The following is an 18,260-nucleotide window of genomic DNA, read 5'->3' on the forward strand; positions in this document are numbered from 1 at the left end:
CGGCGTACATGAGTGGGGCATGGAAGTCGCCGTCCTCCCCTGAATCGCGGGGGTACAGTGGTCGGACACTGTAGGAAGTACACTGTGGGAATGTGGCGCGTGTCACAGTCATCCTGGATATCGTCCTTGGTCCTGCGAAGATCGTGCCGGTCGTCCTGCCAGCCCCTGCAGGTGGCGTGGTCGTCGCTGGTGCATGGTCTTCTATATGTGGCGTGGTGGCATTCGGTGGGCCCTTCAGACTAGGGTCCTGCATGCACCAGCGGTAGTGGTGGCACGCGACGGCCCCAGACCCCCTGGTCGGAGTGCGGGCGTGCACACTAGAAGGTCCGGGGACACATGGAGGTCCCGGGCTCCTAAAGGGGGGAGGGCCGGGGCTCCGTCCGTGTGCGCTGAGCGCTCCGCTCGAGAGGACACGTGACGTCGCCGGACCCCTTCCCCAGTGGGAGGCGAGTCCGGATGGTCGGTGTCGGCAGAACAGTAACGGGAGCAGTGCTGAGCCCGTCTTGTCTCACGTCGCATGTCCCACAGTGTCGCTACAGCCTTCGGGATGGCGGAGCGGTGACCGAAGTTAGCGGATGGGACCCCGGTCACATCCACTGTGGGAGTGGCGGCCTGACGCCGTCTGTCCTGGGCGTCGTGGCGGAGTGGCTGGCCTTTAATGCCTCCGTACGGCGAGTGGTTGGGCAGCGGGGCTGTTTGTCCCTTGTGCCGAGGGGTGGCCTCGAGCGAGGCGGAGATGGCTTACCCGCTCGAGGGTAGATTCGCTACCCTCGAGCGAGGCGGAGATTGTCCGGCGGGCCCGAGAGGAACCCTCGAGCGAGGCGGAGATCGTTCCGCGGGTTCGAGGGGGATGTGAATGGGCCGCACGCTGGGCTCCGTTGAGTCCTTTCCTTTCTTCCAGGTTGGAAGGAGGCCGTGGGCCTTTGTGGGCCCAGTTGTCTTAATATGTGTTTGCGTTTTAAAGCGATCTTAGTACCCCGATTAGGGTGTCCCTAATCGTGGTACCCGATAGTTATTTTGCAAAAGAGTCTGCATGGGGGTTTGTGACAAAAAATGTAAATGTTGCTGCTGTTTTTACCAGGTAAAGCAAGAGGGAAAAGAAAAAAAATGAAGTGCTCTACTTACTGTAACATATAGCGGCATGACGAATCTGGTGGCACCCCTTTTCTTCTTGCCATTTAGCACATAGATGCCAACCTCTGCGATAGTGTTTTTCAACTTCCCACCTGGTTTTACAGAGTCCACCAAATCTACCAACACAGCAAAAGTACCGAGGTAATTGATTATGAGTGCCCTGCAACAAAAGCAAAAAAGAATTTCTTTGTGAGATGAAACCAAATGTAATTAAAAGAGGAAGTAGTAGGGGATGTACAGATGCAAAGGGGGAGTACGGATGTCCAAAAATACCTCTTATCTCTGGTCCTGGTAGACCTAATACATGTGCAGACAGCATCGTACGTCTTTGCCATAGCCCTGCTGCATTTGAGCGATATCTTTGGACCAGCTTCAGCATATGGAGACTGAAGTGCTGCGCCCCTTTTGAATATCCTAGTTGGTGGAGGAATGTAGTTAGGTGTAACAGATGAGTCAGGGTCTGTTCTCAGCGCTTGGGCGCTAGCTGTCCTTGATGGCCCAATATCAATTGGCTTGCTTGTGGATGGTACTACACATGGTGGTGTATCTTGAAGAGCAATCTTGAGCTTTGCCTTTGCTTGTCTATTAATCTCAATAGCTTCGGCTTTCCATTGATGAAACACCTCCTCTGGTAGGCCATCTAGTGACCATGTGGACCCATAATCTAAGAGAGAGATACAGAAAAAAAGGGAAATGCACAATTGATATTGCAGTCGCATTACATGTTTTGGGGAAAAAACAGCAAATTTGGGAATGAAAAAACTACCAAGATGAATCTCATTATTTTGCCAATTAAAATACACATAAAATGTTTTGGCGTATGAGGGGAATACCAAGTGGTGTGTTTTTGGTGTTTGATGTGCCAAACATTGCAGCAGATCTGACTGTCGCTTGGTTGGGGCCTAATGCACTTGTTCCTTTGCCATCATCTAGAGAGAGAGCACGGAAAAAATGAGGGGGTATACAAATCTGATTATGAATATCTGAAAATATTAACTTTGGGAATAAAAATGTCAAATGGAACTCATTATTTTGCCTATTCAAGGACACAAAAACTGCCTAATCAGGACTTTTTGAGGCGGGGGGGGGGGGGGGGGGGGGGGGGGGGGGGGGTGGACATACCAAGTGGTGTGATTGGAGTGTTGATTGTGTGACACATCACAGCAGCTATGGCTGGCACTTGTTTTTGGTGAGATCGACTTGTTCCTTCGCCGCGTGGGGTCAGCTCTTCAATTTCTTCCATAATATTAAAACTGGGAGAGGGAAATCCCAAGAACTACTCTTGGCAACACTAGCTGAGGTTGCAGGACTTTTACCCCTTGAAGTGCAACCTTCATCCATGTTTTTCGCCGTGGCAGCTTTTCCCTTATCACTCAAGTCAGCATGCTGCCCTGCCTTTGTTGGGATGTCGGGTAGCTTCAACTTTGAGCGTAAGGTGTTCATATTGCCTGGTTTGTTAGCTTCTTTGACTTCAGATTCCTTGTTCTGCGCTGCTTGCTTCGTGCCTCCAATGCTGTTAGCACGACCTCCAGTGTCGAGCCTGCTAGTTTTGGATTGAGCTGATTGAATTTCCTTTAACCACGTGCTAAGTGGGGCGAGATCATCGCTGTCTTCTTCTTTGTCTCGACCATCTTCATTCTCGGCTCCTTGGTCTGAAACCCCATCTTCGCTGCTGCTGATCCATTCTTCTTCTTCTTCATCTTCTGCATAGTCAGAATCTTAGTCGGTCTCTTCTTCGTCAACTTCAGGTTCCTCCTCCGCTTTGCCATCATCAAGCTCCTATGGGACCGTCCTCCTCCGCTTCGATCTTCTCAAGTTTGATGTGGCTGGGTCTTGTACAGCAGATATTTCATGTATAAATATGCCGAGCATGTCTGTCACTCCACTTAGGACTTTGCTTACAGCAGCTACAATGTCTCTCTTTTTCTACAGAACATTGTAGTAAAAGAAATTGCTAAGATGATCATTACTAAATTGTTGATGCATGTTAACAGAATCTGCTTGCGAAAAGTATTTGGAAAAAGGATTTACACACCTCAATTGCCATGTGATGAGGGACTTTTGATGCTACAAAGGTATGCACATCATCCATGTGGAAAAAAGAATCTTGAGCCACCGAATGTCTTGCTGATTTAAGCTTTGGGAAAAAAAATGTGACGCCATGAATTTCTTTGGATAGAAAAAAGGTGGCAGTGTGATGGTGTGGAAGAAATAGAAAATGTACCTTCAGCTTGCCGAAAGAACCATCACGGTTTCTGTCCAGCCTAATCACCTTGTCCAAAAGTTGCCTAGACCATGCAGCAATCCTGGGCTTGTCATCAGGGATATGTGCGTTGCTAACGACTAGGGAATCTGCATATAGGATCTGCAAAAAAAGAAGAAAATGTAAAAATTCAGAAAACAGGTGGAGGGGTAGGTGTGTGGTAGAAAGAAGTGATTGCAGTATGGGGGGGTGAGTGAAAAAAACTTACAACAAGTAGAAGGAGGCATCCCCTCACACAAAATTTCTTGTTTAAATTTCTATGGGCTTCTTTGAGCTGCTCAACCACAAATTGACACCAATTCAGTTTCTTCACACTTTTAAGGTCAACCAATGCTGGATAACACCTTGGACTGATTCCCAAGCTGGTTGGAGGACACAGGAATGTTGACACAGCAATCATCAGAAAAGATCTCAAAAAGTCTTCATTTGCGGACTTGTTTTTCTTTATCCTCTCCATAATTTCCTCAATCTTTGGTGCTGAACCATGGATAATGTCATACTTATTCTGCATGAAGTTAATAGCATCGACATCCAGCTCATACTTCACTTGATCACCCCCGCTTGGTAAATCTAGGATGTCGGCAACAGCTTTTGTTGTGACAGCAAACCCCTCCCTGGAAACACCAGCTCTGACCTCTCAGAATCAAAACAATCCACAAAGAGCCATGAAGCAAGACCCGTCGGCATAGTGGAGCAGGATATCTTTAGCAGACCATCGAAATTCACTTCCTCTATCATCTTGCGTTGTGGACCTGTCAAACTTGGATATAGCTTGACAAGCCTGGCAAGCGATGCTCTGTTTCTTCGGGACTACAGAAAAATGAAAAAAACAATATTAGTTATTTAAAAGGCCGAACTCATGGGTAGAGAAAATGAACATGATTCTTTGCCTACTGTTACCTTAAAATATGCCTAATAAAGGTATGGAAACTTGCCAATATCAAACCATGTTATCGACATATATAAAAAAGGATGGCTAAGCAAAATAGAGAGAAAAGTAGTGCACCTCCATATTGGATGGTTGGGCGCGGCCTTGTTGCCGCTTCTGCCCTCTTGCCATTGTAACAAAGTTAGAGAAAACCCTGCACATTATTAATGAAAAATATTAACTGATGCAGATTTAGTTGTAAAAGTGGGAGACATAAAAATACCATAACCCCGATCAACTTGGACAGAAATGGATTCATGCATCTAAAACAAAAAGGACGGTGGGGGAGGGGGTGTAAAAACAGAAGAGGCAATTATGTTATTTGTGCTTGGGCAATTATAAATGAATGCTGACGCAATTATAGCAAACAACTGGCAAATTCGATCGTTGTATGAAAAATGGATGTGCTACTTAAGACGAGGCTTGCTTGTTATTCTACAAGACTACAACAAAAAATACAGAAGCTAGCGCACATGGGCCGTGATCCACTTTTGTTTGGAGTTATCAAGCAGTCATTATTCTTGCAACAACAAAAAAAGAAGATAACTCTGATGTACTTGCAAAATAAAATGTTTGGTATGCTTGTGTGGAACCCCAGAAGTAAGAAAAAGGAAATTACATTGTTTGAGCTTAGGCAATTATAAATCATTTTTCATGCAAATATACCTGAAAACTGACCACTTGATTATTGCATACAGAAAAATGAATTTGTTGCTTACCACAACGGCTTGCTTGTTATTCTACGAGACTAAAACCTACAAATCACACTCTAGCATAGACAGACTGTGATCCACTTTTGTTGAAGCTATATATAAACATACTTGAATGTAGTGTGCATGTGGGGGTATTGCTTCTATTTCCATGTATCTAGTGTGTGAAAACACCCCCCTTGTGGCGGGATACAGTCAAGTTTGGGAATCACCAAATTCGGAAGATGCTGCCCATTCCCCCAAAATCCTACGCTTCCAGACCACTAACCCACGTATTATTGTGGGTGTGAGAGAAAAAAATAGCAGCACCCCTAATTCTCTGCTTTGAGCCACACATCCCCCGAATCCTAAACAAATTCTAGGTGCTGCTGTTGGTAATGCTGAAAAATCACCCCCTCTGATTATGAACCTACACTTCCGCTGCATCAAACCCTAGAATATAAACTGCACAAATCAAAATCATATGTGGGGGGGGGGGTGCGAGCTAAAACAATCATCACTCCAAACGCAATGCAGAGCCTGAACCCAAAAAAAATGCAGGGGCTCCGTGGGCAGAGGGTTGGGGAATGGAGAGAGGGGGGAGACTCACTTAGCCTGCCGTCTGAGATTTCCACTCGCCGCACGCACGTATGCTCCAGCACAGGGGAATGCCTCTGATCGCTCGCCGCTAAAATCCAAAAAACCATAGCACATCAGACAAAAGCGCGGCGGATAGGGGGAGCATCGATTAGGACAAACAGGGGGAGCCGTGGGGCTTCAATGCGTGCGCGGGGGGGGGGGACAAGAGGGGGAATGCACACCTTGACCTGATCCAGTGATTCCGCGCACGAGCGACCCCCCTCCTCTCACTGGTCGGCGCAAAAATGAGACCAAAAACCCCATCAGAGAAGCATCAGAAAAGGGGCGAATGCGCGTGTGTGTTGGGGATGAATCGCTCACCTCGCCGAGGGTACTGCACCGCGGATTCAGCTGGGCGCCATGGCGACGGGGAGCGAGGAATTGGGAGGAGGAATCACCGGGCGATTGCGAGAGAGGAACGAACCCTAGAGAGAGAGGGGTTGAAGGAAATGAACAGGCACGCGTCCTGATGTTTTGAATAAATTTCTTCACGCCCTCCTCCCTTCTGGAATATGGGACCATCCCAGTCAGGTGCCGCTCGTGCGTCCGGGGCCCTCTGTGTCGTTGGATTGAACGTGGACGCTGGATGAAAGCGGCCGTGCGGTCGGACAATCGTACGGCCAGCTGTATTGGAGTCATTACCATAAACAAAACGGTGGGGCCGCCGCGGGGGAATACGACCCCATAAAAAACGGAATACATGAATACAAGGAGAGAGGGTGCTGGCACATATCGCGAGACGGCGAAACCTGCGGCTGGGATATGCTCAGCTCAGCATGTACAAGAAGAAGAAGAAGATGTCTGACCTAATCTTCCCGCTCAGTTCAAGTCCTCAAGAACCATACAATGAATGCCCAGTACTACTCTGCATTATATTTTGTGTGTAGTGAGCAGGGTTTTATTTCCCAACCGGTTTCCGGTAACCGCCGGGCTCCGGTTCCGGTTTACCGGACCGGTTTGACCGGTTACCGGTGGAAACCGGTTGAATTCAAATCCAAATTCAAATAAATTCAAATTTTCCCGTGCAACCGGTTCCGACCGGTTTACCGGCCGGTTTGACCGGTTTGAAATTCAAAAGCTCCCGTGCAACCGGTTTACCGGCCGGTTTTACCGGTTTACCGACCGGTTTGACCGGTTTACCGGCCGGTTTGACCGGTTTGATCGGTGGGCCTTCATGGGCCGGTCCATTTTTTTCTTTTTCTTTTTTGATTTAACTTTAAATTCCCACAAACTATACTAAATGAATGAATTTTTGAGAAAATTTGACACCATTAGATTCATCACACCTTGAAGTATTTTTAGGAATTTTTTGGGAATTTTTCATTTTTTGAATTCAAATTTAAAATTTGAATTTTGGCCGATTGGGTACCGGCCGGAACCGGAACCGGACCGGACCGGTTTGACCGGTAACCGGTCAAACCGGACCGGTTCCCACCGGTTTGGTTAACCTTGGTAGTGAGACGGATCGATTTGTCCAGATGTCCCGGTAGGAGTGCAAAGAGGTGACCCCCTTAGATACACCTCCAACTCCCCTTAGATACACCTCCAACTCTTTTTAGTTCAAAATTTATTTTACACTATTTCGAACTAAAAAGGGTTGGAGGTGCACCTAAAGATCATCAAGTTGCACCTCTATGTCCCGGTCATTGCCCCTCTCACAAGCATGGTACAGTTATTAACATATATAAGTGATGACACAGTAAATCATTTAGTATATATAATGGTATTAATTCATGATCACACAACAATGCAAGTAAGTAGGTTACAAGCTCCCATTATTTACCACCACCCAAGAATACATATAAGTGGCAGCTTATTCAACTCATACGGAGTAGCGGTATGTAGGACGAGTTAAAAATAAATAGCCAAGCAACAAGCACACACACACTGCACGCGACACTCACGCTCATGCAGTGCATCCCGGGCATGGTGGTGTTCTGCATACGCGCGCGCGCGCTCAAGCGAAGCCCTGGCCGGCGGGCTTGCACACGATGGGGCCGGTGGACGATTCGAGGAGGGTGGATTTGGTGGCGAGGTAGCAGGTGCACTTGTGGATGATGCTGTGCACGACGACGAGGCCCTTCGAGGTGGCGACGACGCTGGGCGGGGTCGGAGGGGGAATGCGGATCGGGCCGAGGACGCTGCTGAGTTTTCTGGTGGTTATTGTACGTGCACCGGAAGATAGAGTAAGAGCGACGCAGTGCTTTAAATACTCAGGAACAGCTGCCTTGTACTCGGACAAGTTGCTAAAGCCGGCCGGGCATAGAGACACGGATGGCGGCGCCGGTGCGGGTGTAGGCGCCGGCGTCGGAGACGACGGTGTTGGAGCCGGAGCCGCCTGGGCCTTGGTAGAAGTAGCCGCGAGCGCGAGAGCCACCATGGCGAGGCACAGGAGCGCAGGGGGAGCAGCAGCCATGGTCTTCATCACCAAGGCCATTGCCAGCTGATCAGTATGGGATGATGTTCTCAACCGGAGTAGTGTTACTGTGGAGGTGCCTGCCCCTGCCTGCTCCAATGGCAGCCACCATGCAAGTATTTATAGCCAAGCTGGGCCTTCGGGGCAAGCAAGTTGAGGCCGCAGTTGCTTGCTGGATTGGCCTGTGGTGCACACGTGCAGTGCAGGCAGAGTCAGCCAGGGTAGGATAGTACTAGCAGATTTTTTCCGAGGGCGTTTTGATTTTTTCATTCCATCTCGTGCTGCAAAATAAAATTCATCAGAGTACTTGCGTTGTCATTTGTGGAGAGAGATGACGACGATGATTGCCATTTGTGGACCTCTGACGAGGGACTTGCAACTTGAAATAATGGGATCACGTACGCGTAAGAATAACGCACGCCTAACTTGCGTGCGTGCTCGTTAGTAAGTTTGATGGGCACGTACGCGCCGAACAGTGGGCGACGTTCCGAGACTCCAAGGTCCGTCTCTAACATAGCCTTGTGTAGGAATGGCTACAGTAGTTTTGCTTGCTGGCTGTGAGGCAGCGGCGGCGAGCGAACGTAGTCTAATGTATCACCCACCCACCAACCAGCATGAACCGTGTTATATATGGAAAAGCGGAAGACTAGAGGGAGAAACAATAATTATATAGATATACTAGGCAACTATGCCCATGTGTTGCTAGACAATAAAATGGTATAAATATTGGATACGTATTGTGCTCGTGTGTTAATTTGTAGAGATCTGACTCGCCCCCGCGTCGCCCCGCGTGGGTGATTCGAGCGGCCGCGGATCCCCGTCGCCTCCCACCCCCGACGACCCCTCTCGCCGCGCCGCTGCCCGAGCGTGCGGCCGGAAGCCTGTGCGGCTCGTGATGAGGGCGGTGGCGGGCCCATCCCCGTCCTCCAGCGGATCTGGGCAGACGCGGCCGCTTCAGCCACCTGAGGGAGGCTCGCCGGCCTCGGCGGCGCCCGGCGCCGATGGAGCCCGTGGGGTCACGGATCCGGCCCCACATCTGCCGGATCCGGTGATTGCGCGGCCTAGGGCGGCACCGGCGGCGAGCTGTACGCGCAGGCACTGGAGGTGGTGGTGGCCCAGCGACCGTGGGCGCGTTTGAGCATGTGGGCGGCTCTGGAGCTGGGAGATAGTGCAGCAACGGCCCGTTGCGGTGCGGCTGCGGGCTGCGAGCTGGCTGTGCGGCGCGGTTGCGACCCGTCGCAGCGTCTGCAAGGCGACGGCGTGAGGGACGGCCGCGTGAAGATCGGCGGTGGCGTGGTTATGTGGCCGGGGTGGCTTGCGCGTGGCCTCGCCGGCGGCGCCATGGAGGTGTGAGACACGGCCCTGCGACCACGGCGGTTGCTGACGTGGCTCGGCGGTGTCTGCGACACGGCTCGGCATCAACGGCGGTTCCGCGGCTGGCTTGGCCCAGTTTCGCAGGGGCGCCATGCTAGTGCGGCCCGGTGGTGACGTGTAACATCCCAAAATTCGCTAAGTTGATTCGTACGCTATTTAGTTTCAAAATTGAGTTTTCGTCGTTGAGCTCAAGTTTTTCCTAAAGCCTAACCCTAATATTTCGGGAACTTTTCCCTGTTCCGCCCGATCTCCCGATCCCTGTTAGACCCGACCCCGACAACCAAATCCGCCGCCCTATTCTTCCTTGACCCGCGCGTCGCACTCACGTGTGCCCGGCGCCGCGCGTGGCCGACCGAGCGCCGTGTTTTCGGCGCGAATCTCTCTCCCTCTCTCTTCTTTCCCCTCTCTCCCCTTCTTTTCTTTTTCTTTTCTTCTTTTCCTTCTTTTTCCCTCTCCTCTCTCCTTCCCCGCGCGCTCGGCCCCCCCTTCTGCTCTGCCCCGCTCCCGAGCACACCCCCGAGCGCCGCTCGCCACGCGCACACCGGCCCGGATCCCCGACCTCGCTCTCCCGCGCGCGTCCAAGCCACGCTGCCCGGCCCCGCCTTCCCTGCTCTGCTCCGCGTGCCACCACGGCCGCTCCCTGCTTCCGCACGCGCGTGCCCGCCTTGCTTCCTGCTCCCGCGCACGCACACACGCGCAGCGCCCGCTGCTCACGCCGCGGTGCCCGCGCACACGCCACTGCTCCCTGCCCCACCGCGTGCACACGAACGCGCACCTCGCCGTGCCCGCGTGCGCACCGCGACGCCCAACCGCCCGCGCAGCCGTGCCACGCCGCTCGCCCGCGACCCGCGCGCACGCGCCGACGCCCTGGGCGCACAGCACCGGTGACCTCGGCATAGCGCCGCCTGCGACGGTCGCCGCCTGCCCGAGGCGTCGCGTCACCTCGCCGTCCGCACCGTCATTGACGCCCGCACAGCGCCGCCTGCGCCGGTCGCCGCCCGCTCGAAGCATCACGTCACCAGTAGTTGCCTCGCCACCCGCCCAGCTGCCGCCGTCCCCGCTACGCGCCACCACGGCCCACTGCTCGCCTCGACGCTCGGGCGGCACAGCGCCGAGCCCCCCCTACCGCCATTAAAGCCAGTCGCAGAGCCCACCAGGCCGTCACCGCCGCACTCCCACCTCCACCGCATTGACCGCCTATAAAAGGGGACAAGGGGCACCCCCGAGCTCCACGACCCCCACTCCGAGCTACACAGCCCCGTGCCTCTTCTCTCCGAGCTCCCTAGCGCCGCCACCGGAGCTGCCTAACGCCGCCACCGCCTGCTCCCGCTGCCCCGCCTCCTCGCCGCGCCTCAGGCCAAGGTGAGAGGGGGAATCGAACCCCTGCACCCCGCTGCCCCTTTTCCCCTCCTCTCCGGCCGCCGCCGTGACCCCGAGCCGTCGGCCCAACGCCGCCACCGCCCCGCTACCGCACGCCACCGCGGCCAGGCCGACCCGGGCCACCTCCGCTCGAGCTGCGGCCGGGGATCGACCCCGCAGGCCTCCCCTCTCCTTTTCCCCTTACCCCGGAGCCGCCCCGAGCCCCTGGCCGCCGGAATCGGCACCGCCGGCGAGCCGCCTCCCCCTCCCCTGTTTCCCAGCGCGAGGGGAGGAAGAGGACAGGGCATTATGCCCAAAACCCCCTAGCCTTCCCTGTTTTGTAAAAGAAACCCCCACCCTTTTAACCTTTTCCCTAAGAAGCCCTTCCTGTTTCCTTATTTTGCAAACAAGCCCTCCAACTTATAAACCCAATAATAAATAAACCCCTACACTTTTTCTAATAGGCCCAAGTATTTTTAGAATTTTTAACCAAGCCCTTGCCCCCCAAGAATATTTACAAAGAAGCCCTGGACCCCGGTTTATCCCTAATCACTCCTTTAACCTATCATTTCATGCGCCAAACGACTTCGGATCTACCTAAAACTTTACCACACCTCCCATGACATAATGTGGTCCATGCCATTAGAAAACCGCCCGAAAATATTACTCCGAACTCCATAACTTAATTATTCCTGATTCGAGCTCAACGATAAATCTTTTATTGTCTGTTTCTTGATTGTGTGCTTGTTTGTATGCGTCGTAGACCATGGTGTGAACGAAGGAAAGCCCGTGGACGAACAGTACTGCGAACCCGCGAACGAGGACCAGTTCTGCGACCCCGAGCCCGAAGGACAGTGCTTCGACCAGGACCTCCCCGAAGGCTTCGAAGACGGCAAGTTCAATCCCGCCCTTTGATGCATGTTTCAGTCCTAGTTTTTATAAACATAACCTGTTGGCCTGCTTTATAAAATTGTATATGTTTTGCCTGCATGAAAACACGGTTGGATAGCCACCCCTTGATTTGTTATAACCATTCCTTGACCACCTAGATTAATGTCTGATTTTGCTTGGATGTTAATCGCTATTAGAACGCTTAGGACTATACACATAATGCTATTTGTTTTATAAAAGAAAATGTGTGAGTATGTGGGAAGGGATAAAAGCGGTGTTTTTTTTTGAAAAGTGAGTTTTAGACGGGATGGATGGCATTTCTGCGGGATTTGCCATTTGGTGTGCTCGTGCCTGTGTGGCAGGGCAAGGAAGGGAGATATCCATCTTGTCACAACTAAGGACCGAGTTGGTGTGTCATCTCACCTAACTCCACTATCGTGATAGCCATCAGGAGGGCTTAGCATAAACCCCACTAGTTGATGTGATAGCCATCAGGAGGGCTGAGAGCAACGGGTGCCCAAGGAAAAGGGATAGGCTCAGTGTGACTTATACCCCGGTTATACCTCAGAGTTAGGTCGATGACCCCTTGGTAAATCCCGTGATGACAAATCAGGTCTAGCTAAGGTGGGTAATGGCTATGTCGGGATCTACACCGACACTACGGTGCTCGTGTTGTGGTACCCGCTTGTGGGTAAAGTTGCACACCTCTGCAGAGTTAAAAGCTATTCGAATAGCCGTGCCCACGGTATTGGGCGAGTTACGGTGTGGTCACATAACTAGTGTTTCTTTGGGGATGGGTTAGCGTGAGTTGTTTTGGAATTGTGTCCGGCAGTTGTGCCGTGTGCTACGACGGACAGGGAGTCCGGTAGCAGTTTAAAACTTGAACTCCGTGTTACTCAATTCAAAAACTGGTTTCTGATGTTTTCGGCTAAACGAACCCCTGCATAAAATTTAGCTTTCCGCAAAATAAACCGTAACCTTATCCTTGTTTTACCTGAACATGCTATTCTGATATAACCCCCTCCGTGGGTGTGGTTGGACTTGCTGGGTACGTTTGTACTCACCCCATTCTTACTTTTTACAGAAGAAAACCCAGACTTCGTACCAGACGACGCCGAGTAGGGTTATCGTTCTACACCCAACCTTGCCTGTGGAACCGGCCCTGTTCGAGAAGATTTCGCTGACGCAGTACTCTGAGCCCGAGCTAGATCCCATGTGGGTCGCGCTCTGGTGTTATATCGTAGCTTGGTTACTTGTTATTATCATTTGTATCGAGTGTCCTCCTCGGAGGTTTGTACGGTAATGAACCATCTGATGTAATAAATGTGGCATCAGCCTCCTGGGACTGATGTTTGTATCACATTTAAGTTCTCTTTTATGAGGGGACACTTCATGACGCGGCTGTGGCTCCGGCGCGTTGCCGGGTTGCGTGGACGGCGAAGGGAGATGGAGCTTCGGCAGCGGGCTTTGTGGAGCTGTGACAGTGGCGTCCCTCGGTTGGGGCGGCCGCAGTGATGGTGCCGTCTTGAGGCGACGAACGCGTGCAGTGGGGTGCCGGCAATCCGGGCGAAAGCTCTCGCCAGATTCATTCTGGTGAAATGGTGGCGGCGCCTCCGGGCGTCGCTCTCCCTGTTGAGGGTGTCATTTTGGAGTTGCAACCCTCCTGCACGAGATCTCTGGGTGAAAACCCGGTCCAGCTCCTGGACGAGCGACGGCGGCGTCTGTGGGCGTCGTGACCTCCTTGGAGGCGTCGTCTCTAGAGACACCGTTCGGCGACTTGGCCGGCCTGCTGCTTGGGATTTTCCTCGGCCGGTGGTGACAAATCTGTCGGAGGGCGTGCGGAGAAGGGGGTTGCCTACCTCACGCCAAGACGCCTGCTCTTCTGTTGGTGGCCGGGGGTCATCACTCGGCTATTGTTCGCCTACGTGCAGCGTTCCGCGGCGCTTGGAGCTGTGTGGCAGTCTCCAGTGCGGTGCGGGACAGTGTTTGAAGGACGGCGCTAGCGGCAATGACAATCAGTGATGATTTGGCCTGCAGCGGATCGCGGCGGGGTGTTCAGCACGGCTGAACCATTCCGGTGCGGTACAACGTCGGAAGACGGCGCGGGCGACATCTTCGGTCTACTGGCTCGAGGGCAACGTCTACGTGCGAGGGGGAAAGCAACGTGATGATTTTGAACCACGGAGGTGGTCTGGCGGCTTGGTTCAGTTCCCGGGGGACAGGGCACCTCTTCTTACTGTCTCGACGGCAATCCCTGAAACGAGTACGGAGCGTGGTGCCGTGTGGCGGGTTGGTGGTCCCCGCACACGGGAGAGGCATGCTGAGTGGCGGGTTGGAGGTCCCGCGCACGCGAGAGTGGCGTCCAATGGCGGAAGTGGCGAGGCCCCCGCGCGTTGGGTTGCTCCAGACTTGGTGTTTTTCATGCCGTTGGGCGGTCGGTTTGGGTGCAGTACTGCAGTGGCCTCCTGGTGTGGTAGTGTCTGCCCCTTCTGCTCCTCTATCAACACTAGAACACTTCAGTTGTTTCGATAGCTGCAAGAGTGCAATGGTAGGTGGAAACTGCGGTTGTGCCTTTTCTCCTCTATCGTCGTTGTGATTAGAGTTTGGTCGTGTTGATGTCTCAATCCAACCGGCCAGTGAGTATAGTTGAGCGGTAACCCGTGTTGACGTCCCAATCCAACCGGGCGAGTTTGTTGTTTTCTTTTCTTTTTGTTTCCTGCCTATGGCCTCCCAGGGCCGTAGTCTGGTATTTTTCTGCTATATCAATAGAAACACACTCGTCGAGTGCCGTTCGTTCAAAAAAAATTGTACAGATCTACGTGATCGAGTCGTGGACGGAGGGAGTTGGTCCGACTCGCATACCGAATGGACTAAAGCCCACCTGTCAATAACATAGGCGGACCAAACCAACATACCAAACCAAAAATTTGGGTGGAAACCTTACTCGCCTATGTTATTGACGGGTGGGCCCACGGTCCATCAATCGGAATCCTAATCGGAATCCAAATAAATCAATTGAAATCCTAATAGGAACCCGAACAAATCAATATGAATCCCAATACAATCGAAAACCGGACAATTAATACCTCACGCGGTCACGGTACATGTTGTACATGGAGTTTCCACCGAAAAAATTATTGAGCGCATATATTTATGGATAAAATTTATATTATCCCTAGCAACGCACGGGCAAAATGCTAGTATATTTCTAAAGCAAGCAATGATTCCACGATCCTTTAATCAGAATCCAGATAAATCAATCAGAATCCAAACAAGTCATTCTGAATCGCAATCGGAACATAGACAATAAACACCTCGCGCGGTCACGGTACAATTTGTTCATCATAGAGTGAAAGAATATAAAATTGGTAGTCTCATGTAGATATGGATAAAAAATTATATTAACCGCAGCAACGCACGGACTCTATACTATGCTAGGGATAGATTAAGATATGGTGGGAATTGGCATGATTTGACAAAAGAAAAAGAAAAAATCACACCCTGCTCGAACATAAACGTATCGTTGGAGGCCAGCCGCAGCACTAGCGCGGCCCGGACGGGCTTCACAGGCCGAAAATAACTATGCATAAAGCATCTGGTTCTGGTTCTGGGACCTACAGATTTTCTGCGAGCACACCTTTCTTGCTTGTGGTTTTACAATGTCGGTGTCATGTCCAATGTTTTATCAATATTTTGTTTAAAGCGACCTGAAACCTATTTGAAACTGGTTTGAATTTCATCCTACGTAAATGATATGTCGTTCTTTTATGGGCAATGTAAGCCCTGCTCCAGCTGTGTCCACTGTCCAGAACCGCTCACGTTCAAGTTCAGCTGAGAACGGTTAGGTTCCGTTATTTTAAACAGGTTTTCATGATAAACCATTGCGTGGAGAATCTGCTGTCTTTGCAAGCTAAGTATTTCATAATCCTACGCTTATTAGAAATGTAGGACTCAAGCCGCTTAGAAACAGGACGCAAGTTTCTGTGCTAGATAACTTCTATGGTAAGCAAAATGTTTCATGTTAGATTTTCATTTTTTTTTCACCTATCAGCCGCTTATAAGCGGAACAGCCAAGGCGTACCTTGATGCTACGGCGCGCTTACCATCACCATGACGCAGCGTTAACGGGACGACAATATATTATTTTTTTTCACAACTCGCTACTTCATCCATACCTCTGTTTGTTGTGCTGTCGCTGGTGCTGATTTGTTGTGAGAGAAAAGTACTACTGGCTGGCGACTGCTGGCTGGTGCTGGTTTGGTGTGAGTGTTGGCTGGTTGCTGCGAACAGAGTGCATGTCTACTCAGAATCGGGTATACAGGCATCCTGAATTCTTAAACAGTATGAGGATTACTCCAAAAACACAAATGAGAAACTGTCTTTTACAATACTTTGCGAAAAAACGTCGTTATCCTTTGCTCTCCTCAAAAGTATTGCACTACACCCATGCTAGTCACTCGTTCTGCACTTCTCCGGGACTCGAGGTCTGCACAAAGAACAGGACGATTTATTAGTAAACTGATTAGTCACATGAGAACAGGAAGTTAATTATAAACCTTAGATACGCGAATTCCACATTGCTGCTATTTATATGGGTTGATGTGTTCTACAGTAGTGCCATCAGTAACAGAACATGTACCGTTTTTTATGACATTAGAGCATTATTTTCCTTCCGGGCAGCAATACAACGTGGGTTGAGCTTACATATCTTTCAATCATATTTTCCCAAGAAAATCAAAGTTCTAGCAGCATGCCTGCTCATAGAGCTTCTAGTCAAAACGGTTATAGGAAGGCAAATGCCTGTCCCCGGATGGTTATTTTAACTTCCACAATTCCTCAACCAGAATAGGTAAAATACGGTTTGATCAAAGAGAAGAATAAACAGGTAAGTTAGATGAAAATCAGTCAACCTTATATGCAACCATCCGGAAAACATCACAGAAAAAGAAATAATATACTAGCTGTGCAATTGGTCATCAGTTGTTTCTAGATCAGGTATGTTAAGAGATCCTTATTTGGAGGAACAAACAGTCATGATTCCAGATTTCGATGGACTATTGTTAGCATGCAACTCACAAACTTGAACTGCCAAGTTTGAAATATAGAAAGTTGCAAAAATGACATAGTTCAGAAGAAAAAAATAAATCATGCAGGCATGATACAACTACAATTATATTGGGCATAGTAGTGGCTGGTTGGACAATTGGACAAGAGCTGGACGATTATGACTATAGGCATTGAACAATAGCAAGTAATGGCAGTGAGTGACTCTCAGCAGAAATTCAGGATAACAAAGAGACTTCACTTGTTGAGTTGTTGTACACTTCAAACACCACTGAAGAACTACAAATTGACAACAACTTAGGAAGGATGACATGCTAAACATCAACACAAGTTCAGAACCTGTGGGAATCAACAGCGCATCTAATATTTTTACTGTAGTAAATTTAACAGACGAACTTCTGCTAGACTACCGATGATGCACGAGGTAAAATCTAGTGACCAGTTAGGCAGTTACCACCTAATGAATCATACACCACAAAAACAGAATTCACAATCGAAGTGGACAATCATACTCGGATCGGCCGAGATCTACCAGCCCCACTGCAGCGCAGCCTCCACACCACCCAATTCCACACAATCGCATGCAGTGTCACACAGAGAGTAGCGCGCACCGCAGATCAGCGAAGCACGATACCAAAAACAACCGGATCTAACGGAGGGGGGGGCGAGGAAGGGAGCCAGAGGCGCGCACCTAGCTGGAACCGACGATGATGTTGTTGATGGGGGATGAAGATGAGCTTGACGAAGAAGCCGACGAAGCCCATGACGACGAACCCGATCGCCGTCCGCGCCGCCACCTTGGTGAACTCTGCACACCGAGATCGCACAAACAACACCGTCAGATCTGGCAGAGGCGGAACCAAAACAGCACGGATCCGAACGGGGCGGCGGGTGGAGGGAGCCTGGCACGCACCCTTGCGGTCGGGCTTGTGGCAGCGCTTGACGAGGCGGACGCTGTCCTTGGCGAAGTCGCGGAGGGGATCCACCACCGAGTCGATCGCGTCCATGGCGGCCGGGCGAGATCTCGGGGCGAGCACGCGGGGGAAGCGAGGGGTGTGGAAGGAAGCCGCCGCGAGCTTTGGGAAGTTTGTTTTGCCTTTCCTGACGGGTGGTCCCTTTATAAGCTAGTACGCATTTTGCTAGTTTGTTTGCTTGTTCAATTTGCTTGTCCGGGATCAGGCCTGCTAATGGGTTGGGTTGAAACGGGTTTTATGGTGTGGGTTTTGAAATGGAGTGTGTTTGGATAATTTAAAATGGATTGTATTAGTTAATGGGGTGGGTCGGGGCGGGTTCTATATAAATGCGGGTTATGGCGGGTTGGGGTGGGTTGAATGGATACTTTTTACAAAATAGTATAACTATATATAAATGTGGGTCCCACGTGAGAGCTGGACTCTGAAATTAAAACCACGTGTTTATATCAGAAAATTTTATCGAAATTGACTGAATTTTGTTGGAGATGACTCAGTACGACTGGCAGCTATTTGTGCAAAGCAGTGTGGC

At 50.8% G+C, this 18,260-nt stretch overlaps 1 protein-coding gene, 1 long non-coding RNA gene and 1 pseudogene across 2 annotated transcripts in view; all 3 read right to left on the bottom strand.

The window, feature by feature from the left end:
* Positions 1–6,657, bottom strand: part of LOC120704909 — a 31,569-nt gene extending 24,912 nt beyond the window's left edge. Inside the window, exons 1-11 of the long non-coding RNA XR_005687728.1 lie at positions 5,975–6,657; positions 5,836–5,883; positions 5,625–5,702; positions 4,404–4,479; positions 3,606–4,207; positions 3,359–3,499; positions 3,170–3,271; positions 2,257–3,060; positions 1,968–2,063; positions 1,408–1,798; positions 1,126–1,294 (exon numbers count right to left, since the gene is read on the bottom strand). This is a non-coding gene — a long non-coding RNA (uncharacterized LOC120704909). The remainder of the gene's footprint in view (positions 1–1,125; positions 1,295–1,407; positions 1,799–1,967; positions 2,064–2,256; positions 3,061–3,169; positions 3,272–3,358; positions 3,500–3,605; positions 4,208–4,403; positions 4,480–5,624; positions 5,703–5,835; positions 5,884–5,974) is intronic.
* Positions 6,658–7,345: 688 nt separating this feature from the next.
* LOC120704907 (flocculation protein FLO11-like) lies at positions 7,346–8,882 on the bottom strand. Its single transcript, XM_039989449.1, has one exon. The coding sequence runs from the start codon at positions 8,088–8,090 to the stop codon at positions 7,611–7,613; it is 480 nt and encodes a 159-aa protein (XP_039845383.1). The 5' UTR covers positions 8,091–8,882; the 3' UTR covers positions 7,346–7,610.
* A 7,074-nt stretch (positions 8,883–15,956) lies between these two features.
* LOC120704908 lies at positions 15,957–17,888 on the bottom strand (annotated as a pseudogene).
* Between the last annotated feature and the right edge of the window lie 372 nt (positions 17,889–18,260).

This window comes from Panicum virgatum, chromosome 4K (assembly GCF_016808335.1).
Source record: "Panicum virgatum strain AP13 chromosome 4K, P.virgatum_v5, whole genome shotgun sequence".
NCBI lineage: Eukaryota > Viridiplantae > Streptophyta > Magnoliopsida > Poales > Poaceae > Panicum > Panicum virgatum.